Source organism: Pteropus vampyrus, unplaced genomic scaffold (assembly GCF_000151845.1).
Source record: "Pteropus vampyrus isolate Shadow unplaced genomic scaffold, Pvam_2.0 Scaffold16, whole genome shotgun sequence".
NCBI classification, from domain to species: domain Eukaryota; kingdom Metazoa; phylum Chordata; class Mammalia; order Chiroptera; family Pteropodidae; genus Pteropus; species Pteropus vampyrus.
In genome coordinates, this window is record NW_011888797.1 from 1,905,438 (window position 1) to 1,932,716 (window position 27,279).

Below are 27,279 nucleotides of genomic sequence, written 5' to 3' on the forward strand. Positions count from 1 at the left end.
ACTGTGACTATGGTATTCAAAGTCATTAGAAACACAGTCAAATCATCTGCCATGTTCTTCTCTATGATGTCCTTACTGTAAATATCTCAAAATAATAACAATATAAATCTCATTAATCATCAGCAGCATCATTCTCTGAGCACTAGTCAGTGCCTCTTGTTTTATATGAATTATCTCTAAACTTCATAGCATCCCTGCAAGGTGAAGTTTTTTCCCCTATTCTCCATATAAAGAAACAGAGGTTTTTGGGTTTACTCAAGCCTAATGCAAGCAAATTGATGAAGCAAGATTAGGTTTGACTGGCTTCAAATGCTTGTATTCATTCCACTAAACCACCCAGCTTCAATAATCTTGTAATGACCCAGTCTAAATACTCTTCAGAAAGCATTGTGTCATTCTGAAATTATGTTCCAGGATTAAAACTGGGTACATAATAAAATGATGCAATACTATTTAAATTTAGGGGACAATAAATAATATAAATTAAGTATTTATTGCAGGCTACGCAATTATATATAGAATTATGGCTCGAAACAGAGTATTATTTACAATTTCTTTGACAGTCTATTAGTGTTATTTTGCTAAAGTTAAAAATTCTTTTTAAAAAAATTTTCCTAGTCATTCATTCTAAGACATGTATACCTAAGAGGTCAAAATAAGGAAGTACACTGGACAGATTTCTTTGAGTCGCATATCACATTTGGGATGTTTGGGAACCAGAGGCCTTTAAATATTTCCATTCAAGTTGATTTTTAACCTCTAATAAATAAAGTTCTATAAGAATAGAAGTTGAGCATTCTTTGCCCAATTTTATGGGTGATCTCCAGGACAATCAATTTGGGTCAAAAATTATAATGCTCTGTTTCTTTATTTTCAATTCATACACGCAGACTATTACCTTAAAATGACAGCTCCTTATTAGGTAATATGGAAAAAGTGTGGCCCTTGGTATCAAACTAAGAATATTTATTAAAATAGTAGTCTAAAGTTGAAAAGGAAAAGTGTTGAATTTTCTTTTGTGGTTAAGAAGTTTAACAGTTTCAGGATAGGAAGAGGTAGGAAAGGAGAGCCAAATAAGATCCCTGGAAATTGCTCTTTGTGGGCTCTGACAATTAACTGTTTGACATGCCTCCTGAATTTTGATGGTAAATATGTTGTAGGCATGCATGTGTCTCTGTATTTAAACTCAGAGGTTCTTACTTTGTACCTTCTATGGAAAAGAATTTCTGGTATCTCTAAAAATCATCTCCCAGATCTGAAATGGAATTGCGAACATGAAAACTTACTAGTTCCTTGGGAAATCCAAGAGAGGCATCTTTCTGAAAGAGATCTGAAGTTAGGTTTGACTAGATCTTCCACAGTCACTGCTGCTAAGGCATTAATACTGGAGGACACTGTGCTGTAAGGGAAAACACAACTTTTGTTTTATAATATTTTAACTTTAATAATACTTTAAGTGGGAATAAGAAATGGAAAAACAAATCGTTACTTCTGAAATATAACCAGATTTCTGCTATATTATCTTTAATGATCAGAGCATCCTCTTTCTGGAAGGTGTTATCCAAAAATGATTCACGCAACATCCAGAGGCTTAGTAGTGAGAAAGGATAATGTAATGTTGCTTCCGTTTTGCAATTATTTCTCAGAGTCTATGGAAAGAATCTGCATAGATTACATAGTATTATCAATATGATAACTTCAAAACATATTTTCCTTTTTGCATAGAAAGGATTGTCATAAGTCCTCACTAATATATGCAATAAATATCCATAATATTAATCTCCTGGTTCCTCATTATCATATGCTGTACATGTTAATAATAAGAATTCCCTGGAGAGAACACAGAAAGAACATACAATGAATAAGTTCAAACACAAAACCAGATTCTTTGGACAGTGTATATTATTCAGCATGTAAATAGGAGGTTTTAATTCTAATTTTCCATTTGACTATGCTTTAGCTACATGTATATTTAAACCAAGGCTGTAGGTACTCATTTGTCATAATCAGAGAAAGCTTCCATCAACTGACCATCATAACCATGACCCTATAGGATATATTGTAGATAGTAAGGAACCAAATTAAAAGTGGAGACTGATGATGACAGACTGCTAGCCCATAGAGATTAGTGTCAGCCCAAAAGGGATGATACTGGAGAAGATTGCCTCCTTTGGGCCATTTGTACCCATGTCTAGAATTCAGCTTTACCCTCCCAAATATCCAATATCAAAAGAAAAATTTCAACAGGGAAACCATGTATTATTAGTGTCATAGTACATACCTTAATGTTCCACTGTAAGCACAGGCCACAAAAAGTCCAGGAAGTCCTGGATAATCTTGCAGAATGTCCAGTACCAAATAAGGCATGAGCTGAAAAATTCCAAAATTTACTCCTGAGTACTATTTGCTATCAAATAAAATTAACTAATGCCTCATTTATCTTCTGTTCTTCAAGAACTAAAGGAAGCTATATGACATAACTGAAATTTCTAAATACCTAAAATTAAACTCTTTTACTGAGGACACTTAAAAGATGCATAGTAGTTAAGGCTATAGGCTCTGGATTCAGACAGATGTGGCTTTTGTCACTTAATTTCTCTAACCTCAGTTTCCTCACCTGTAAAATAGACATAATAACACTAACCTCACAGAGTTGCTACAGAAGTTGAATTAGATAATCTATGTAATCTATCTTAATATAGGACATATAATATAATATAGTAAATGCTTGATAAAAGGTAGCTATTCTCATTCTTTGAAATAATAAATTAATTTAAAGGAAATATTTTGCATACTTCTCTGCTTAAGTAAGCAGCATTTTCTTAATTTAACTTTACTTGATGACTCAATGTTATCCTTGTGAACTTTAATTACTGCCCAGGACTGAAAATATAATTATAGCTGAATGAGATATAGTGACAAGTGGAGAGTAACCTTATTAAATTTCTGAAACTTACCTCTTTTAACAAAGTTCATGAAACCAACTTACTTTTTGATAAGTTACTTTAAAAAGTAAATATTAAATAAGAATGGGAAGGTACATGACTTGGGCACCATGTTACACGTAAGTCTTTCAACAAATTTGATTTTTAAATCAAAAGAGTCATAAATGGATGATTTTCCAGAAGAATGTCCTCCCATTTGCATTGATATTGATTCCTTCTCCCATAGGACAGAGGAGATGACAGGCCCTACCTCATCAACTTCTTTGATTTTATCTAACAGTGGTTTGTTGATGAGATAAAGAAGAACATCTTCCACTGTTGCAAAGCTTCCTCTACATTCTTCAAAGCTTACTAACTATTCACAGAAAAAGAGAATAACATCTCTCTCTTTATGAGATCAAGACCCAATTTTTCCAAGATATCTTAAAAATTTAACTTCAAGCACTATTCTATACATAAGCACAAGTTAAGTTTCTATTGTTAGTGTTATAACAAGATCGAAAATCCTCTATCGTCAACTTTCTTAAAATCTTTGGTGTGGTATTTCATATTCTGAACCGCCCTCTCAGGTGTAGGTAGAATCAATGAGGTAAGGTCAATAGAAAAATCATAGAATTACATCTAGCACTAATCCTGTTTCCTCAGGCTGAGCTCAGCAGAGTGTCACAGAAACATATCTTTGCATTCTCAAGTAAAGATTTTGATCTCATCTTCTATTGACTATGCCTTATTTGTACTGTATCCCCAATGAAATTTAATTGAATTAATGCATTAACAAACAACACAGTCCTGGAAACATCCTGTAAGGAGAAAGAGTCTTTCTTTTTTCAAAAATTTGGCACACACTCTCTAAGTGATAGGTGTGTGCATGAAAGAGACCCTTGAATGGTTTCTATGACAAGGCGTCTCAAGGTTAGAAAGTTGTAGAGATTTCTTTTTTTTTGCTCCAAATAAGGGGAAATATATTAGAAACACTATTGTCTTCACGATATAAACTATAGACAATAAAGATATACAAAAATCACAAGTATTCTTGACTAGAGAGAATATAATGGAAGAGTGATTCCATGTTCAGAGTAAACATGATTCTTGTATTCTCTGAGCAAACAGGAAGGACCTGTTTACCAAAAGGAGGGCATATGTTAAAATCGGGTTGAGCTACATAGCTCAAGGCTGCTCTCATTTTCTAATCTCACAAAGGTGCATTTTTCTGGGAATATGTGATGCACTTGCACCAACATAAAATTCAGCCTATCTTCATTCTAATAAGTCTCCTGGGCATTTGACTTACAAGCAAGTCTTAGAAAATAATGTTGTCAAGAACTAAGAGAATAAGAACTCAGGCTTTGGAGTCTGGTAATCCTGAGTTTGAATTCTAGCTATACTTCCTGAAAGATGGTATATGGCACAGAAGTTCAAAGTTAGAATTCTGGTGGCAGTCTGCCTGAGTTTGAATCCTGGCTCCAGGTTTACTAGCTGGTTACTTAACTTCTCTGTGCCTCAGTTTCCTCATCTTTAAAAGAGAGAAAATCATAGAACCTACCTCAGAGTGTAGCCGTGGGGATTAAAAGTTGAATTTTATACAAAGCACTTATGATAGTGTCTGGCCCATGGAAAGTATTTAATGAGTGCCTATAGCTTTTCTTATTTGTTAGCTATGTGATCTAGGCAAGTTATACAACCTCTCCAAGATTCATTCATTTCTTTGTCTATAAAATTAGAATTATAAGATTGTGAGAATTTAAAAAAGATAAAGCATGGAAAACACCTTGGCACAGAATCTCATGACATAGTTGGTATTCAACAAATGTTCACTTATTAGGTTAATTTCTTTATCTAAAAACTGGTAAGGGGAATATAGTCAATAATATTGTGATAAGATTGCATGGTGTCAGATGACTATTAGAATTAATGGGGTGATCACACTGTAAGGTATAAAATGTTTGAATAACTATATTATATACCTGAAAGTAATATAACTCATATAATATTTTATACCAACCATACTTAAATTAAAAAACTGGAAGGTAAACTATTTACAAATGAGCGATATAACAATACCCACAAAATGTTCTACAGTAATTTGGTTTGTGTACAGTTTTGGTTTTTTAAAACTGTCTTTACATTTCTACTCTTAGCCTTGAACTATTTCTATTTAACACTTGGCTTGAAATTTTTTTCAGGTATTTCACTATCTTAATCTTAGATACAGCATTCTTCATTCTTGCTATATCTGTTAAAATAAAATTTTGCCAAATGCTTTATAGAAGTTAAAAATGATTATATGGTGCCTATTTATTGTTTCTCTACAAGAACACGAATATTCTTTCCTCCCAACTAATAATGTCATTGATCCACATGTAAGAAAAACACGGAACCGAACCTGGTCTGGTGCAGACACTTTCTTGTCTGTCCAAGGGTCACAGTCATGGTACCTGGAATATAGGGCGAGCCCACAAAGCACTGAGAGGATAAGGATTATCCAGAGTCCCACGAGATTGATGTAGAGAGACCTGAAGAGGTAAAAGCGAACCAGCAAATGACAATTGGAATTTCCATTCTAGAGATTAGGAAACTTGTCAAAAAAAACACAAAATAAATTTTCATGGTTATATTCAATAAATGCATACTATTTTCTGTTTATCAAAAATGCTGCTTATTTTATCCTGGCCTACCCTTCTACTTATGATATCAATCAACAATTGTTCGGGAATTCTGAGAATAGATGAGGTTCTCTCATTGTATGAATGTATTCTGGTGGTCAGAGTTCCGTGGGCATTATTAGCTTTATAAAGGTATCTAATTATATTACTTCAGGGCTTCTTGTCATGAAATAAAAATTTTAATAGTCAACAGATCAGCCACTATTATTCATTTACCTTTTAAAAGTAATACAATTACAAACTGCTAAACATAGTTAGCATCTATATAGCAACTCATCAAGCATGTTTAAATGTGGTTTGCAATGGCATCCATTAGGCATGAAAGGCAAACCTGTATTCCTTGGACAGTATCTTCCCAAACAATGTTCATCATCACAGTACACAGTGCGTGCTCTAGGAGAGTACAAAGGTTTACGTAACAGTGCTGGAATCAGACTTGAGCATAAATCCTGTCTCTATCTACCATGTGTGATCCCGGGCAAGTAATTTTGCCTCTCTGATCCTCAGTTCCTTCATTTCTACCTAGAGATAACAATGTTTACCTCACAGTTATAAGACAAAATGAAATAGTATATATTACATAGCACAGAACTTGTCATGTAATAAGTACTCATGAAATGGTAGTTACTGATATTATTAGTATTAATATCACCGAATGCTATGTCGTGATAATCGGTTGAACAGTAAACATTTCCCTCACCAAGGTGCCTACATTTTTTCCCAAGTGCTGTTGTAGACACTATGATGAGCTGCCCTAAGCTGAAGATAGGGCCCCACACCTTGCTTCCCTGGGGCTCCTGTATCTAATGACTACTGGATTTAGAGGTTTAAAAGTTTGGTCCCCTCACCCTCATTTGGGACAAGTCTGAAGAATAATTGCAGCTTTAGAGCTCCCTTGAGGCCTCTATTGAGATTGCATTACAGTTCACTTTTTCCCTCTGGCCAAACCTGCTTTTTTTCCTTCCTTCTTTCAATAGGTGATGATTCCCTAATAGACTCTGGCACACTAACCTTCATCTCGAGTCTGCTTCCTGGAGAACTCATTCTGCAACAGGTGCCAAACCACTAGCTAGCTTTTTCCCTTGACTAAATTTACTGCATATTTTGCTATTGTCTAAAATTAAGACAAGTAATTGTATCTTATCTCAAGATCACCAGAAAATATACCCAGACTTTCCTGCTCAGACTTTCCCTGCTCTTATATATAAGTTTAATACTTTACCGTAGTTTTATTTGACTTTAATGCCATTCAAATAGATCATTTATCAACATCTGATATTGTTCCCAGTCAATCAATGTCAGTAGCTCTTGACTTTGGGGCTGGGATTCATTCTTCCCATGGAGACAGTGTTAGACAGCCAAGAAAATGTTTCCCCTGAGCCCAAGGGAATCTGCCTTGTTAAGGATATCCATAGAGCTATTCTGAAGGAAATTATTTCTTTTTAAGTAAGCTCTAATACTGTTCTTTTAGTTACAAAGGTGGGCTTCTTGAGCTTCATGTTCCCAGCGAAACAGAAGAGCATGTGCACAATTACTCTGGGAAAGGCATCAGCTCTGGCATAGCTTTAAAGTCTGGTGGATTTCTGGATAGATAAATTACATTCCTTCGAAGTTCCTTAAAATAAAAACTCTTAAGCTCTCCTTTAGGAGATTGTGTATCCTGTTACTATACTCATATTCATACAGGTCTTTCATTTGTGGAATTTTCCAAAAAGAGATAATGTCCAAACCAATTTACTCTCAAGAGACTGAGTTCCAATATGTGACATTACAATATTTTCATGTTTTCTTTTAAACGGAAACAGAATTGCCACTTCTACTACTCCAACCACTCTGTTATTCTTAACCAACCGATTTAGAGTCTTTGAGCCTCTAAATGCATGTGGGCCAAGTCGGCCTTATTTACCAGCATGGGGATTGGTGGTCATCAATCTGAAGCCTCCTAAGAAAGAACCAGTCATTGTTCACACTCTTTGCTCAAGCCAAGATGGGCTTGAGAGTTCCTTGACTATGTCGTCCTTCTGACCTCTGCTTTGTCCAAATTACTCTGTCTATCTGAAATACTCTTCCACTCTTTTCCACCTGCCCACATGTGATCCTTCATTAGGATACGTTTGGTTGACAGGAGTCTCTCAACCAGGATTCACATCTCATGATTTGATCTGGAAAGAGAAATTCACACTTACTGGACCTCTACCATGTGTGTGCTGAACTCAGTATTTTATAATACCTCCCATGAAATGTAGACTATTTCTTCTGCTCATTTCACAAATTAGAAACTGAAGTTCAGGTAGTCTAAGTAACTTGCCCAGGATCACTCAAGTAGTAAGTATTAGAGCAGAGTTCTAAACCCATGACTGTGTTTGAAAATAAAATACACCAGCACATCCAGCAATATAATGCTCTGGAATGTATCCTCTATTGTTATATTGTTTCATGGAACTGTTATACCTCTCTAGTGTTATTTCACTTTTCATATACTTGCATATGTTTTCCTAATTTGATGCTGAGTTACTTCATGATAAGAGCCATATAATTATAATTTTCTTTCCCCATAATTCCTTATACAAATAGATGCATGATAAATGCCTACTGATTTGATAAGATTTGTTTCACTTAATAATTGATATAATTTTTTAAATATCTGATTTAAAACATTCAGTAGACTTTACTTGATCCTTTTGTAAGTAAGTATATCATTTATCTCTGGGAATTTCATTTAAAACAAAAGACTTAAACTTGAGCAAAGCTTGACTTATGAAAGTCTCCATAAAGACAACTAAAGGTTATTAATGATACATATAGCACAGCTTGGCTTACAGTTTTGCATGGAATCTGCTTTTGCAGGCAATATATCTCTGCACTTGGGATTGGTTGACACCATATACGCTGGTCCATGTGAAGGTCCCTCCAATAATAATTGTCCAGAATGTGTGTCTTTGCAAAGGGTTAGGATCAAAACTAAACAAAAACAAACAGAAAACAAATCTGAACTACTGGCAGAAAACACTCCAGAAATTCCTCCAGAGTATTTTTTGGAAGCAAGCAATGTATACCTACATAACTATATACATATACATAAATAGGTCCAAATTTATTAATTAATTATAAAAGGTAGAAATATTCCTAACTTAAATTCACATTTAAATAAAATTGGCATTTTCAGAGATTTGAGAATCCTGGATGGGACTGGGGGAGAATGAATGCTCTAATCATTCTGAGAATTTATATAAATTGTTCTCCCATGGCCACAGGAAATAATTTAAACAAGATTGCCATGCTGTAATCAGAGAAGAGCAAGAAGCTGAAAAAAGAGAAAAAAAGAAAGTTTCATAAGCACACCACAGCAACAGATATGGTACTGAAACGAACACAAAACTGACATATTTTGTGTATATAATTCCTCTCCTAGCACATGTATATTCATAATCCTAATTTACATTCAAGCTTAAGAATTCAATCAATTATATAATTCTAAAACTACCATGTTCTAAAACTACCATGCCATTCTAATCATGCTTTCTTAAAATGCTGTGGTCACAAGTAAATGCTAACAGTTGAAAGTCCAAAATATTGTGACAAAGAGAGCTCAAATTCCACATTCGATACATTTTTTAACCCTTCTTAATGTATCACCTTGGAAGGAATGATTCTGTTCATCTCTGATACGCAATATAAGCTTGAAAAATTTCTGCAAAATTAACTTTTCTGGAAGCTTTCTGAACATTATGAAATTCTGCAAATCCACTTCAAATCTTATATTTGAGATCAATTGAGTAAAACATTCCAAATTTATGCATATTCTGGCAGCCCTATGGAAAGATGAGAGCCCTTATTCCATTCTGTAACATTTATTATCAAAGTCTATGAGCTTCAAGGGTGTTGATCCTTTCTCCCACATAAAAAGTAGCTACTATATTAGCTAATGGAAGTCAAAAACCAAAAGGATTCGACAAGCTAATACAAGGGAAATAATATAAGATTCAGAACACCCAATTCAGTGGTTTTAGACCACACAGATTACATACACCAACTACAGACTGTACAGAAAATAACAACACAAAATCCTTCTCTTCGTTTACCTCAGCCAGAGCAGATCTTTTGCCCACAATATTCTTAAAACATATCTGAATAACAAGGGATATACAATAAGATTTTTCATTATCACTTAATTGGTTGGCAAAGTAAAGGTTATAAACATGTCTAATCTTTTACTTTTTAGACTCTCTTATGGATGTATAAGTTGTCACTTCAATATGTGTATCCTTTGTATAAAGTGACGGTTATCTTGCGGAAAAAAAATGATTAGTTCCACATCCTCTCCCCTTGACCTAGCCTAGTAGGAAGAGATTTGGGAGTAATCAAGGTCTCCTGAGTGGCCACTGGTTGTTTCTGCTTCGTATCCATTCCTCCCTCATCTGATAACAGCAAACTAGGTTTGCTCTGGGAGAAATGCCATTTCTCCCCTAAATAGTCCAAATAGTTGTCAGTCAAAACATCCTGCTCTGCCCTAGCTAAGGGATGGAATCGTGGCCAAGCGAGGCCAATTGCAGGTTCTCCTCCTGGGAATCTAACCCTTGTGGCAAAAGAAAAAATATATACTGAAAACAGTTGAAGTTGATTCTCTGTAATACATTCCTGCAAATTAAGTGACCCTGTTCAATTTATGAAAAGCTCTTCTCAAACATTAGTGCTTCTTTTTAGAAGGCAGAAGAGATGCACCAAGAGCAAAATGATTCTTCTTTCTTCTTGCCGATAATCTCAGATTGCTTATCTAAAAAGAGGGATGCTTAAAGAAAAAATGAGCTGATCCACATCAAAAGGAGCCCCTCTCCACACTGAACATGATGCATAAGAATGATGCTAATGACTCAAAAGGTAAAGTGTTTTAAATATTCTTTTAAATTGTGTGGCATATTTGTGGTAAAATGTCTAGTTTCCCCATCAGCCTTTCTTTAGGAAAACTGAACAGCTGTGTAATGTTATACCATGTACATGTTATACCATATACTATATAGTATAGTACTATACTGACATTTGAGGCATCAGCCATAAGTGTTCTAGTCAATTCTCTTGAAATAATATATAATAGTATACAGTGCAAATTACATTATATATATGGCATAGTAATAATGTAGTAATATATTGCCAGGGCAATATCAAAGAGAAATTCAAAAATAGAACTGTTTGAAACAAAGAACGGTCAAGATGGAATCATTGTCTTTTGGAGGTTTTCTCTTAAGAAGTTTCCTTCTTTTATCTTTCCACTATCACTTTCCTTATCACCACACTCCACCCTTCCACCTATTCCAAACTTTTATATGTAGAAGAAAATACTGTTTTGCTACCAATCCCTTCCCAGGAGGAAGCGCTATCCTAAAACCAAGTACCATCTGACTGTTTTAACCTCTAACTGACCTAGTGAAAACTCTTTACATGCTTACTTGCCAGCTTCAAATTTCCGTACTTAGTGGTTTGTTTGTTTTATAACATAAACTTGCTGTTTCAATAAAGAAATTATTTTTACACAAAAAAACAAAAACAATGTTCTATTAACCAAGAGATAAATAGAAACTTACTTCCAGAAGTTTAATCTTCCACCTTTATAGGCATCATTTAGAATAGTGTTGATTCCACCTTGAACCACCGTAGCTCTTATAAACACAGACAAAAATCCAGCCAACATGATCCCAACTTGAAAAACATCTGTCCAGACAACCGCTTTAAGGCCACCCTTTGAGAGCAAAGAGTATTTAGGTTAATACTTCTATCAGACATTATTAAGCATCTACATGCTTACATATTATGCTTGACAACGTTAATAAATGGATCTTGGCCATGGATCTTGGCCAAGAAGTACATCGAAGGGAAGTAGTCAGGTTGGGAGAGCCTTAAAGAGAAGGTGATATTTAAGCCGAACCTTCAATCATAAGAGAGGCAAAGAAGGAAGGTTCCCTCAGAAGAAAAAAAAGCATAGGAGAAAGCACAGATGGGTCAAAGTACATGACATGTTCAGTGTGGCCAGATATATATATTTTGGAGTAGGTGGGGTGGTATGGAGACATTCTTGGGAAGAAACTTAAGAATCAAATTTCAAACAGCAATATCATAGATTTTATCCCATAGGTAGGGCTGATAGTCAACCAGTATGGACACAGAAGGTCATACCAGTTGTTGTAATACTGAAATTGTTTTATACTAGTCGCTGCCACAAATGTCCTGAGAATTCCCCTCCAGTCCCTTTGACCTTGGCTGAACCAGCCTCTCCTTGATGACCCATCTTCTAAAAGGTCCAGCAATTAAAGGTTTAAGACCTAGACTAACAAGGATCCCATAAGACTTGCACAACTGCTAAGGACCTGCATTCATAATAATATCAGTGCCCATGCCATACTGGTTCTTAAATATTTTGACTGTCTAAAGGCAATAGAATATTATCTTAGATTTCTAAGCTAAGGAAAATTAGAAACACAGCTATATTAACTTAGAAACAGAAAAGGTAGATTAGAAAACATTAGAGACCATTGTATGGTTCAGATGAAAGAAAAAAATTTCAGTTATGATCAATGTTCTACAAAAAGAATCAAATTTTATTCCAGATTGAATGTTCCTTGCAAAAAAAGTTACGCTGAGGGAGGGAGGAGAGTAGGTATGAACAACCCAGACTACAGCACACAACTAATTGCAATTTTCAGTTCAGAAAAGCAAATGTGAAGAGTGAAAGGATAAATAACGTTTTTGACATACCAGTGTGCAGTAGAATGTGCAGACCACCCCTGTAGCTACCACAGCGCCCCACAGATGAAGTCCTGTGACTGCAGAAGAAAAGAAAATGCACAGATAACTGAAACATGCACAATAAAAATACTTCTAAAAAAATCATCAGAGGGAAGCTATATCATTTATTGGACACCTACCTCTATACCCACTCACCTAGAACTAGGTCCAAATCTCACCGAATGTACCAAAACAAATGGAGTTTAAAATTCTATTTCATTAGTTAAATAGACCTGGATTCTACCCTCAGATGTCATTCACGATTCAACACTGGCTAAATTAAATACGTGAAAAAGCTTACATTGAAATTAAACTAAGAAACTGCTTAATACTATGAAGTGGTTACCCAGACTGAATGGAATCCTAGGGTATTTGTCATCATGGTTCAAAGAAAACAGTTCTTCAAAGACAAGTTGTGTATGTTACTAAAATGAGACCAAGATAGAGAAGTCTATATAATTTGCTACCATTTATCTAAGAAGTGGAGGGGCATATTATATTTTTTTTAAATAGAAGGGTAACAACTCTATGCTCACAAATTTGATAATGGACCAATTCCTTGAAAGACACAATCTGCCACAACCCATACAAGAAGAAATAGATTATCTGAATAGGCCTATATCTATTAAAGATATTGAATCAATATCCAAAGCAGAAAGCTCCAGGCCCAAATGGATTCACTAGTGAATCATAACAATCATCTAAGGAAGAAATTATACCAGTTCTACAATTTCTTTCAGAGGATAGAAAAAGAGAAAGTACTTCCTAATTCATTCTATGAGGCCAGCATTACCCTAATACCAAAACTAGATAAAGACATTACAAGAAAACTGCAGACCAATATCTCTCATGAACATAGGTATAAAAATTCTCAATAAAATAATAGCAAATTGAAACAAAAAAATATAAAAAGAATTACACACCATGACCAAGTGGGATTTATCCCAGGTATGCAAAGCTGGTTCAGCATTTTAAATCAATTAATGGAATCCATCACATCAACAGACTAAAAAAGAAAAATCACGTTATCATATCAATAGATTCAGGAAAAGATTTAGACAAAATTGAACACCCATTCATGATAAAAACTCTCAGTAAACTAGGAGTAGAGAGGAAATACCTCAACTTGATAAAAATTGTCTACAAAAAACCTACTGCTAATATCATACTTAATAGTGAGAAAATGGAAGCTTTCCCACTAAGATCAAATACAAGGCAAAGATGTCCTCTCTCACCACTCCTTTTCAACATCATACTGGAAATCCTTGCTTATACAATAAGGCAAGAAAAGGAAATAGAAAGTATACAGATGGTAAAGGAGGGAAAAAAACTCTCTTTTTTCATAGATGGCATGATCATCTATGTCGAAAGTCTGAAAGAATCAGCAAAACATCTCCTGGAACTGATTAGCAAATATAGTAAAGTTGTAGGATACAAGTTAATGTGCAAAGGTCAATTGCTTTCCTTAACTAATTAAGGAGGAATTATAGAATGACAATATCCCATTTTATAAGTCCTGATGAAATAATAGACCTAGAATGATCATTAATGGCCAATAATAAAAAAAAATTTACAAAGACTAACATTCTGTGAATTTTGAAGGAAATAAATGACACCACTTACAAAATATTCTTCCTAAAAAGTTGAACTGGAGTCTGAGAAAGCTTCTAGATCTAACTATTAGTTTACAAAAAAATATAGAGGACTAGGGAACATTAAATAACCTCATGGTGATACAATCAGTAAAACCAACAATCTGGAAAACCTGACAGAGCAAATGACCCAATTTCTTCAACAAATAAATTGTAATTTTAAAAAAAGGAGGGAGATTGTAAATTAAAATAGATTTTAAAAGTGTTTCAAAAGAGTCAGGCTAGAAACTCGAGATGACATAGATTAAGATAGAAGATGTACATGTCTCTTCTAGCAACCACACCAAAGTTTTAACAAAACTACAGAACAACCAGTACATAGAGTCACCAGAGGTCAGCTGAACAGAAGCACTACAACTAGGTCACCACAAATAACAGGTCACCTGAAAATGGTAGGTGGGGCAGAGATGAGAAACAGTGTGGTCCCAAAACCCCGTGTGGTGATCAAGAACCGGGAGGGCCATCTTAGCAGCAGAGCCGCCTCCCCCACCTGAAAAGCTGCACACTGGGTTCCCCAGCCCAGAGTTCCACTGCTGAAACGAGAAGTCCCCACAACCTCTGGCTGTGAAAACCAGTGAAGGTTGTGGCTGAGTGAGATGGAGGGCAGCGGGAAGTGGAGACTGGTCTTACTTGCTGACTCACTCGTTCTGAACTCCAGCACTGGGGCAGCTGCCCAAGGGGCACCAGGGAGATGCTGAGCTATCTGGCTCAAGGCGAGGGCTGGAGGGGCAGCTTGAGACCAAACAGAGGTGCAAGCAGAAGCCATTATACCTTTGTTGAGCCCTGCCCCATCCCAGCCTACAGATGCAGGTGCCAACAATCTGGATAAAACAGATAGCTCCACCCAGGGGATTCCCTAAGACTCTGCCTCTCTCAACCAGTGGTCCCACTCAAGCCACTTCCAGTAATTTGTTCCATATAAACGAGCTATCTTGGCTCCTGCTGTGAATGTTCATAAAATCTCTCAAAGGCTCACAAAGCCCAAAGAAGCAGCCTCTGGCCTCGAGTGCTCTGTACCTCTTGCTGAGTAGCCCCAAGGCTCGCACTAGTGGCAGCTGGCCTTGGTTTCAGACTTGGGCCCTCAAGGCATCTATAGGCTCAGCATGGGTGGCTCCATATGTGGATTGCTTGGTGACTCTCACTAGGTGGCCCCAGAGGTATACAGGCTACAGTTGAACTTGGCCTACAGCTGGACCCCTTCCAGGTCTGTGCCACAGCACACCTACTATATAAAGTTACTCTACTAAGACCAGGAGACTTGGGAGCCCTACCTAATACATAGCAACAGATACAAGGAGGCAGCCAAAATGGGAAGACAAAGAAGAAGCATGTCCCACATGAAAGAACAGAACAAAGCTCTAGAAAAAGAATTCATCGAAATGGAGACAAGCAATCTATCAGATGCTGAGTTGAAAACACTGGTTACAAGGATGTTCAAAGAACTTAGGGGAAGAGTAGATGAACTCAAGTGAGAACTTTAACAAAGAGATTTTAAAAAGCATAAAAATGAAAATAGAAAACATCAGAGTGAGCCAGTCAGAAATGAAGAATACAATCTGAGTTGAAGAGTACATTAGAGGGAATCAACAGAGTGGTTGAAATGAAGGATTGACTCAGCAACATAAAAGACAGGATAGCAGAGGATACCCAAACAGCAACAAGAAATGATCCAAAAAATTGAAGATAGTTTAAGAAGCCTCTGGGACAATGTCAAGCATAACAACATTTGCATCACAGGGGTACCAGAAGGAGAAGAGAGAGAGCAAGGAATTGAAAACCTATTTGAAGAAATAATGATGGAAAATTTCCCTGACTTGAGATAAATAGACATACAATATCAGGAAGTTCAGAGTGTTCCAAGCAAGATGAACCCAAAGAGGCCCACATTAAGACACATCATAATTTAAATGCCAAAGGTTAAATTCAAAGAGAGAATCTTAAAAGCAGTAAGAGAAAAGCAATTAGTTACATACAAGGGAATCACATAAGACTGTCAGTCGATTTCTCAACAGAAACTTTACAGACCAGAAGGGTTTGGCACAAAATATTCAAAGTGATGAAAACCCAGGACATACAACCAAGATTACTTTACTCAGCAAGGCTATCATTTAGAATTGAAGGACAGATAAAAAGCTTCCCAGAAAAGAAAAAGCTAAAGGAGTTCATCACCACCAAACCAGTATTATAGGAAATGTTGGAGGGACTTCTTTAAGTAGAAGAAAAATACATGTATCGAAAGTCTAAATAAAGAATAGCAATAACTACATATCTATCAACAAGTACTTCAAAAGAAAAAAAATTAAATGCTTCAATCAAAAGATAGGGTGGCTGAATGAATAAGAAAACAAGACCCTTACATAGGCTGCCTACAAGAGACTCTCTTCAGATTAAAAGACACACACAGATTAAAAGTAAGGGGATGGAAAAAGATATATCATGATGGACCTAGAGGGTAGTGTGCTGAGTGGACTAAGTCAGATAGAGTAAGACAAATGCCTTAAGATTGCATGTATATGTGGAATCTAAAGAACAAAACAAACAAACAGAAACAAACTCATAGATACATAGAACATTTTGAGGGTTACCAGATGGAAGGGTGTGGGGGGATCGCTGAAAAGAGGGGAAGGTATTAAGAAGTACAAATTGGTAATTACAAAATAGTCATGGTGATAGAAAATATATTATAAGGAATACAGCCAATAATATTATAAAAACTATGTACAGTGTCAGAGGGACACTTGAGTCATTGGGGATGACCACTTTGTGAGTTATATAGATGTCTAATCACTATGTTGCACACCTGAAACTAATATAGTATTGTATGCCAACTATAACTAAAAACTAAAAAATTATTTAAAAAAAGAGCTTCAAAATATATCTAGTAAAAAGTGACAGAACAGGAGAAAAGGAAAAAATTAACAGTTATATTTGGATATGTTAATATCCCTCTTCAGTAATTGATGCAAGTAAAAAAAAAAATAGTAAAGACATTGAAGATTTGAAAAACACTATAAACCAACTGAACCTTTCATATTTATAAAACATTACACCCAACAACTGCACAATACACATTCTTTATAAGAGTACATGGAATGTTTGGCAAGATAGACTATATCCTGGGTCATAAAACAAATCTCAATAAATTTCAAAGAACTAAAATCATAATAATTCTTTGACCAAAGCAGTATTAATTTTAAAATTACTAATAAAAAGATATGTTAGAAAATAATAGAATATTTGAAAATTATGTAACACACTTCTAAATAACATGTGGGTAAAAGAAATCACAAGAAAAATTAGAAAATATTTTGAACTGAATAACAAAAACATATCAAAATCTGAGATGCAGATAAAGCAGTACTTAAAGAAATATCTATAACTTTAAATGTTTACATTAGAAAATAAAAATTTTAAATTAGTAATCCAAGTTTCTATCTTAAGAAGCTAGAAAATTAAAACCCAAAGTAGAAGATATTTGTAATATTATAAATATAATAGCACAAATTAATGAAATAGAAAGCAAAACAAGTAAATCAAAGCCAAAAATTGGTTCTTAGAAAAAATTAAAACACCAATAAAAGACTAGCAAGATACATCAAGGAAAAAAGAGAAAAGATATCAATGTTAAGAATAATTAGAAGGGACTATAGATACCATATAAACATTAAGAGGATAACAAGAGAATATTATAAACAAATTTATGCCAATGAATTTGATAAGTTAGATAAAAAGAATTAATTCTCTGAAAAACAGTTCACCAAAACTGACTCAATAAGAATTAGAAAATATATATAAATAACTATTTTTATTTTAAAAATTGAATCCATAAACCAAAACCTTGCTACAAAAACTAACGTCAGGCCCAGATGCCTTCATTGTGAATTTTATCAAACATTTAAGAAAGAAATATACAATTTTATATAAACTCTTTCAGAAAATAGAAGAGGGAACACTTTCCAACTCATTTATGAATAAGCATAACTAAAACAAAAATCCTGACAAAGACACTAAAGGAAAAGTAAATTTCAGATCAACATTCCTCATAGACTATAAAAATCCTTAACAAAATATTACAAATCAAATCTAGTAATATATAAAAAACTTACTTGAATTAATAAGTAAATTTAGCAAGTTCTCAGGATAGAAGATCAACATATAAAAATTGACTATTTTTATATACTTGCAACGATGAATAATTAGAAAATGGTATTACAAAATAATAACATTGCAATAGCATCGAAAACATCAAATGTCGAGAAATAAATCTAAGAAATATGTATAAGACTTTGATATCAAAAACCATTAAACATTACCAAGAGAATTTTAAAAGCCCTGGGTAAATGAATAAATTTACCAAATAAAGGACTGAAAGAATATTTGCTTTTGTAAAGTGTCTGTTCAAATTTTGCCCACCTTTTACTAGGTGAATTGTCTTTTCCTATTCATTTTATTATTCCATGAGCTAGTAAGCTCAACATTAATAGTCATTGGGAAAATGCAAATTAAAACCACAAAAAAATAGAGCATATAACTAGAATAGCCAAAATCAAAAGACAAATACAAAATGTTGGCAAGGGTGTGCAGTAACCAAAACTCTCATCCATTGTGGGATGGGCATGTAAAATGGAACAACCACCTAGAAGAGCTATTTGCCAGTTTCTCTTAAATTTCATACATGCATCTACTCTGTGCTAGATCTGAACAGATATACATTTAATTTTATACTGCTTCCAGGTATTCACTCAATAAAAATGAAAACATGTGTCATGAAGCAAAGCAAAATGAAACAAAAGCTGTACAAGACTGTGCTTAGCAGCCTTAATTCACAATAGCCTAAAACTGGACACAAGCAATGTCCATAGACAAGAGAATGGATAAACAGATTTTGATAAGTACATATGACAAATACAACCAATAAAAAGGAATAAAGTACTGGTACACGTAGCAACATGAATCAATGTCCCAAAAACATTTTGTTCAGCAAAAGAAACCAGATGCAAAAAAGGTACTATATGATTCCATTTATTTAAAAAATTCTGAGAACAGGAATTTATGGTGATAAAAATCAGAAACTGGCTGCTCAGAATAGTAGGGATGTATTAGAAAGAAGCACAAGAAAATTTTCTGGGATTGGATGATGGAAATATTCTGTATCTTGAGTTGAGTGGTGAACACGTGTATAAAATAGTCAAAATTTATCCAATTGTATACTTAAGTTCTGTGCATTTTATTGTATATAAGCTATCTCTCAATAAAAATGATTTTCAATTTTAAAAAGCGAGAGAGAAACTTCAAGAGACAAATCAACTAATTACAATTGCATAAATTTATTTGGATCCTGATTCTAAGAAACTCGGGGAAAGAAATCAGGGAAACCAAACACAGACTTTATATTGACGATATTAAGGAATTAATGTTTTAGTTACGATGATGGTATAACTGTATTTAAAAAAACACATCCTAGTACAGAGTTCCAGTTACACAATATATGCCATAGATATGACGCACAGCATGGAGCCCATAGTTAATAATACTGTGTTGTATATTTGAAAGTTGCTAAGGGAGTAGATCTTAAAAGCTCTCATCACAAGCAAAAAAATTGTATAACTATGTACGATGAAAGATGTTAACTTATTGTGGTGATCATTTTTCAAAATATACAACTATCAAATCATTATATTTTACACCTGAAACTTATGTAATCTTATGTGTCAATTATACCACAATAAAAAAAAAAAGTACATCCTTATTTTTAAAAGACATATTAAATTTAGATAAAATGATAAAATATCTCAGATTCACAGCAAAATTATCTAGTAAGGGGCACATGGAGTGCATTAAATCAAGAGTTGATAATTATTAGTGGAAAGGGTACATTAGGGTTCAACACATTATTCTATTTTAGTACATGTTTGAAGTTTCCCATATAAAAACAAATAGATTATACCTAGAAAATGTTAGGTTCCAATTCAGTTAAACAAGTTTCTACTGAGAACCCTTTGCAAACCAAGTAATGCGTCTAAGCTTGCGCCTACTGCCTTTGTCATTGTGAAATCCACAATTGATATGTGAGTGGTCAAAGGGCAGTCCCTTGGCTTCTAACTTATTCCAATAAAGTGATAAGAATAGAATCCTCGACTTCTTCACAGACTGAAGGTATTCTCTTTTTCCAAGAACTGCACTTTGAAACCCTAAAGCCAACATCTTTAATTACACTTAAAGCCAAGAGGTAACATAAAGTTTATGGCTCAGTTTTTTACATATGAAATGATCCACTCACGATGTTGGTAATATTGATATGGAACATGCCTAATATTTAGAGGTCAAGAGCACATTATATAATGAAGTTCTTTGTAATGATACTGTCGTGCTTTATAAACTTAGATGATAACTACTCTCTATTCATCATGAAATAAAAAAATTAGAGTGGAGTTAGCAGGTTTTTTTTCATTTCATATTAATTCCAGGAACTGCACTACATTCTTTCCATCAGAGTCCACTCGTCCATTTTACAAGGAAGTTTCAGAGGTAAACTCACTTCTGACTGATAAGAATTCAAAGGATAGAGGGTTTCCCCAAAACCTTTTGAGGATATGACTAACACGCACCTATGCCTCAGTAAACTATCCCAGTTTTACTGCTATTATCTGCCCAGATCTAGAGAGTATAGTAATTTGCTGATTAGCACAACCTTGATACCTTTGTTTATAAGGACACTATAAAGATCTGTCCTTTTGTCACTAGGAGCACTGTCTGATATTTCAAATCACACAAACTTATTTGTTTTGCTTTCTGGACCACATCAGAAGTGGAGAGAAGCACAGCTTCTCTCTCTCTGCCAGATTTTACAGTGTAACTAGGCCAAACACAGAAGCCTCTTCAAGAAGGGATCTGGTTTTAGTCATAAAGGGAGGAAATGTGGTCATTTATGATTTAGACTATAGGAGGCGCTCATTCTGAAGGAATGGAGAATGGCTGTTTGGTACATCTCAGGGAATTACTGCCCAATGAGGTCTGTCCTTCCACTAATCTACAGACCTTTTGGAGCTATAGATCCAGGAACCCAAAGAAACCACTAGTGTACACCCTGAACCCACATTTCCTACCTCAAACTGATACAGATTATTGGAAGCATCCCTCCATCACCCCACCTCACCAAAGAAAGAATAAGGTCTATTAAAAATGAAGCCCAAAATGTGACATAATTGGTAAACTCTAAAATGTACCTTGATTCAAAGCCAGGGCAGGAGCATAAATAACAATTCCAGTATATAGAACCTAGGGAGGGAAAAGAAAACTAAATAAATGGTATAAATTATAAAATAAAATATCAATATTTTTCTATAAGTTCAATTATGAATTAAAACAGCAGTTTCAATATACTTAATAAAATTTGTTTGTAACTTGAAAATTTTTATTTTAGTGAAGTTGATTCTCCTTTTCCATTTGTGGTGTGGCCATAGGTTAAAAAATCTTTTATGACCAATTTTGTGTAAAAATATGGACTTTTCATGTGGTGTTTAGTGTAGTCATTGATCTATCAACTCAGGTAAAATAAATCTTCCTAGATCTAAAACAATTAAAAAGAAAGAATACAAATTTAAAAGTAGATGGTCCCTCATACTTCAAACTGCTATTAATCACTGCATAATTAATTAGAAAAATAGTAAAAATTTTAGAAACTGGTTTGTAAAGTTTGCACATTAAACAAAAGTGTAAATCTGCACTAAAAACTCCTGAAAGCCAATCAAAACTGTATTCCATCTTTTTTATATTGTTCATTTTTCTCATTCACACATTTCACAAATATTTATTAATCTAAGGTATAATAGTGAATAAGATAAATGTCTTTTTTCTTAGAATTATATTTTCATTACACTTAACCTTTCAAATATACCACATAGAAGCTAATTCTATGATTACTCTATAAAAACATATACAAAAACATATTATGTATTATTTGAATGTTTGATTACATGACATGGGTTGATCGATAGAAGTCTTTCAAATGGGACATACTAAAACTTCCCGCCTTTTGCAAGAATGAACTAGCTTTCCAGTCATTATTCTCTCCTAGTTGAAGATTTGAAAACATGATCACAGGCCACATTTTCTTAACACCAGTCCTCACTTTTCATTTCTATTGGCACTTCTAACAATGATCCAAAGAGGCTCTGAACTGTTCGAGAATATAAGCTATAAGCCTCAGTTCTGTGACAGGATCTCTACCAGACCTCAAAGGTTCCCTTCCTTTTACACTGCAAGTGTTAAAGACTGATATAATTTAAGTCATGTAATTTACAAAGATTTAAAATGGAGTCCAGTTAAATAATTTACAAAGGTACTCTGTTACGTCGTAGCAATGCTTAGGTAGCTTTTGGTTGGAGAAACGGTATTGTAAATAGAGATGAGAACAAAAATGCCTTCCTAGACTTTATTAGCAAACCCATCCCTAAAGCACTTAGCTGCCAAGAGGAAGAGATATAAATTATGTGACAACAATCATGACAAGCCACCAGCGGCCTGGATGAATATGAACAGTGGGGAGCATTCTCTGTCACTGACTGCTTGGTAAATCTTTGCTTTCCATTTGTGTCAATCAGTAAACCTATACTTTCATATTCGTGAATTACTGGATTGTGTACTTGACTTTAAAAATACCTCTGGGGTGCATGGTTCTGCAGTTTCACACTCAGTGACTGCTTCAATTGGGTCTTACGGTTCAATTTAAAAGAGAGCTGATTCATTGTTTAAAGTATGCTTTCAAACAAAGAAAATTATTTCCTAATGTCTTCTTCTGTCAACTTTTTCAAACTTTTTTGTTTCCTACTATTTGCAACATCTCTTTTTCATCTTTCATGTGTTTACCAAAAGAGCTTGGCCCGGATGCCTTCGTTAAAAACATTTTAGACGACAAAAGATAAAATAAACTAATGGAGAGCTACTTACTGTTTGAACAATGTAGAAAATTGTTCCACAGAGACGAACATATCTGTTAAATCGAAGTTCTAAATACTGTTTACAAGAAAGGAAAAATGGTTAATATGTGAAACCTCTGGACACATTTTTTAATCAGCTTAAGAAGTAAAAGTTAGAAATTTATAGCCATTTCATAACTAATATGTCTTCTCTATTTTCCTATTATTTTTATTTACATACATAAAAATTGAGTCTTGTTTTAGACTAAAGTTCAATAGGTTTTAGCACATACAGAACAATTCCCTCACCCACAGAAAACTTTCTCATGTTGCTCCTTTGTAGTCAAACCCTCTTCTTGCCCCTGAATCTTAGTAATCCTTGTTCTCGATCCCTAGTTTTGCCTTTTCCAGAATGCCATATAAATGGAATTATGATCTGCATTTTTAGAATGAGCAAAATGTTGTTTTCCCCTTGCTTTTGATATTGACTCCATACATTTCCTTTGATTCACTAGGGGAATCAACGCTCTCCCACTGCAGGCAATTGTGACGAAATTGTCAATCAAGGTGCCCTGCCTCTTCTGACCAAGATGGAGTCACATGACCAAAGCTCAGCCAATCAGCTGTTCTTCCTAATGGGTATTTGACTCACAGAGGCAAGATATAAAGACAGAAAATGATTGGAGCAGCATATTGATTCTGACAAGGGGCCTGGAGAGTCTGCCCTGGGTTCTGTCCTTTTTAGTATGTTCATTCAGCTTTTCCCTTTGTTATATGTGCTATTCCCATATCCTTCCAATAAATTTTAACTTAAATCAGCACAGGTAAGTTTATGTTTAGAGCCAACAACCCTACCAATCTTCCTACTCTCCTTGACATCTGCTATATCTTATGATATAGTCTGCTTATCTCCTATATTATATATCATAATGTACTATAGAATTCTAGAATTTCGGAGCTGGAAGAAAGCTGAGGTCCAAGACTTTCTTTAAATATTATTACTACATGTGGAGAGAATTTTAAGACTGACAAGTCTTTTCATATAGCAGGGGGAAAAAAGAAGGAAAACTGATGTTAGGTAATAATCAGAGGAAAAACACTGTATATTTTTGCTCCATAATCACAGCTAACATTTATAGAGTATTTGCTTTGAACACTGGCCTCTCAACAACTCCACAGGAAGGTACTCTGTATAAGCACACAAGGACACGGGGGCTCATACAGAACACTAAGGTTGCAACCTAAAAACTGTCAGAGCCACAATGCAAATCTAGGACCATTTGATGCCAAAATTTGTATATATAACCACAACATTGTTCAAAATAAACAAGTAAACAAACCGACCATGTGTCTAAGACACATACAGAGTGAGTGGGTAGCACTGACACATAGTAGGACCTCCAAAAATAACTGATAGGTAAAAAATATATGGTGCAGTGTAGCACATTAGGGGACGTGTTCCAGCTCTTGTCGCGGCTTTACTCCTGACTCCACAAGCTTGGGGCAATCACTCGAAATCTCAGGTTCCTTCTCTTGAAAATGAGAATCACAGAAATAATTCTTTTCCCTCTTACTTTGCAGGGTTTTGGAGACTTTCAAATGGAATAAATGGGTGGAAAATGTTGTAAATTGTTCATTTAGAAGACATGAACAAGCTAGTATCCAAATCCATAAGCCTTGAGAATTTGAATCTCAGTGAATTAGATGTGTCAAAATCATCTAAAGATAATTTGGAAGGCTTTTTAGAAAACTCAAGAAGTGTCTTGAAGCCTGGAAAAAGGGCAGTGTCCTCTCTTCAGAGCTGTTTTATAAAACTCTATTTAAAAATGAATGTGCATGAATAGACAGAGAAGTCTTTGCCTTTTCTAGGTACCCGTATCCACATTGTTAGAGACTAAAGCCAAAGAGAAAATGTAATGAAGGTAAGAATGTAGCAAGTTGTACCAAATAACGTGAGTGTGTGTGTGTGTGTGAGTATGTGTGTGTGTGAGTGTGTGTGTGTGAGTGTGTGCGTGTGTGGGTGTGTGTGGGTGTGTGTGTGTGGGTGTGTGATCACCTGGATCCAGGCAAACCTATAGATTTAAGCTCACATAAGACCACCTTAAGCCATAATCAAAAAGTCTATCACTATCTCAGCTATCGTTGTTACTGGGCTAATAAGAAACACCTGGAGACTTCCCAGAAGTCCAAGTCACTGAGCAAGCAGTAGGCTCTAGGATTTCTGGACAAAACTACAGAAAGTGACTATTATCAATCAAGATCTCTCATGGTCTTCAGAACTTGACTAACTTAGGGATGCTAAGACTTCTACTGAATATTAAAAAAAGAAAAAAGAGAGAGAGTCTGGATAACACGGTTCAAACACACGGATTTTGCTGGATCCAGAAAGATACTGAAGAAGTGACAAATGAAACTGCATTCTTGAATTTTACTTCTTGGCTGTGGGTCTGGAAGTTGCTAAACACCTATCAGGACTACACTTTGAAGGCAGTGAGAAATATCAAAAACGCTCCCAAGAGCCAATTTCGACTAACGAACTGTATATATGGAGAGATTTCATACTTGAGCAAGAATGCCAGTATCACTCAATGCTAGACTTCTTATTCTGTATAGGCGACTCCACCTCTCAGCATTAAACAAATATTCCTCAAGAAGACTCATGAGAGCCTTCAGAAGCAGCCAATATGCACCACTGCACAGCTTCTAGGAAAGTGTCTACACTGCCTTATGCTCTCTTACGTAGCTTAGCTTACTTTGAGTCTGTCTGCAAAATGGGGCTCTCATAGTTCCTCCCTTACAAGGACTATTTTGAGGATTGAGTTAGATAACATATAGAAAACTATCAGCCCAGTATTTTAGCATGTATTAAGCATTTTGTAAATGTTAGCTTTTTGCCAGTATTTAGCTAGAACCCTGCTAACTTAGCCTCCACCATTGGAAATGTGGGGGAAATCTGTTTCTGGTTGACTTAATGTTGCTTGCTGCCTTGGAGAGGCATAGATCAGTGAGCAGCATTTCATCTGTGAGTACTAAAGTTCTCTCACCATATTTTTCAAACCCTTTCTGAGTTTTGGACAGAGCTCACAGGCTCAAATGCTTATGGGTCCTGTGAGATAATACGTGGCTTTGGCCAGGTGTTCATATATTAACGTGTTGGAATATTCCTTACACTAAGATATATGTTCTCTCATAACTTGAAACAAGAATTCCCTTTGCCCCTGTCCATTTTTCCTTTTGCATTTTTGATAAAGACATAATGCAAATGACGATTTCGCTATAGAAGAAAGTAACCATGCAAACGCAATGATGAAGCCTCAATATAGAAATAGAGAGCGATAGTAAAGGCTGTAAACTGGCTTCCTGCAGCCACAGGGAATGTGAGCCCAATGTCACCAGCCTTTTGGGTTTTCAAAAGAAGCCGGAATCTGAAGTTTTATTTGACTTTTCACCATTATTAAATTCTAAATTAATTTTTTTTTTCAACATGAGGGTCAAAAGGAAAAAAAAAAAAAAAGACTCAAGACTGAGTTTGGCCTGGGGCAGCCAGTTTGTTATGTTTGAGCAAAACAGAGAAATTCCATCCTGCTCACTTCTGGGTTGATGATTAAACTCTCCCAAACTCAATGACCAGATTAAATGGAAGGCAATGGTGTCCCAGGGATGCCATGTCCTAGATAATGTTACTAGAGCCCATGTACTTTGTCACCAACACTTATTGTGCCACTGGGGCCCTGTTTAAAGCACAAGTTAAACCAACCTCACTAGGAAACCACCTTTCAGTGGCTTTAGATTGGAGCGAACACCATAAAACTCAAAAACAGAGGCAGCTGCTGAGAATGAGGATAATCGTCTGTTAGAGAGGAAACATCTGCAGGTTTGTGTATGTGGCTCCTGGGTTAGTGCCTGATTAAAGAGGTCCACTAGTCCCCTGAGCTTTTATTCTTGGCATTCCCATTCAATAGCTCTTTGAACTAAACCAAACATTTACGGTCTTTGCAAGGCCCTTTCCTGCAGACAACTCGAGAAAAGCTATTCCAGTGGACCTATGCAATAGAAAAGACGGTTTTCCTTAATCATCTTTCCACAGACAAGGTAGAGCTGTTTAAGAACCTTGCAGCCACATTTTCCCAGTGATTCCAAGATAACCCTCTTTACCACCATCACGACAAAACTTACAGCCAACATTTAATCAGCACTTACCCTGTAGCCAGACACTATTCTAAATGCTACACTTGCATCATCTCATTTAATCTTCCCAAGAACAGGATGAAGTAGGTGGTATTATTATTTCCATTTTAAGATGAAGAATAGGCACAAAATGTTG

General features: G+C 35.2%; 1 protein-coding gene across 5 annotated transcripts in view; it reads right to left on the minus strand.

Moving 5' to 3' along the window:
• Window positions 1-27,279, minus strand: part of SLC5A8 (solute carrier family 5 member 8) — a 98,869-nt gene that overhangs the window by 20,332 nt on the left and 51,258 nt on the right. For all 5 annotated transcript variants that reach the window (XM_023527313.1, XM_023527314.1, XM_023527311.1 and 2 more), the window contains 8 exons: window positions 22,987-23,052; window positions 21,264-21,315; window positions 12,356-12,423; window positions 11,188-11,342; window positions 8,429-8,569; window positions 5,329-5,458; window positions 2,282-2,370; window positions 1,287-1,399 (listed from right to left, as the gene is read on the minus strand). In XM_023527313.1, coding sequence (XP_023383081.1) covers window positions 1,287-1,399; window positions 2,282-2,370; window positions 5,329-5,458; window positions 8,429-8,569; window positions 11,188-11,342; window positions 12,356-12,423; window positions 21,264-21,315; window positions 22,987-23,052 — 814 coding nt within the window. The remainder of the gene's footprint in view (window positions 1-1,286; window positions 1,400-2,281; window positions 2,371-5,328; window positions 5,459-8,428; window positions 8,570-11,187; window positions 11,343-12,355; window positions 12,424-21,263; window positions 21,316-22,986; window positions 23,053-27,279) is intronic.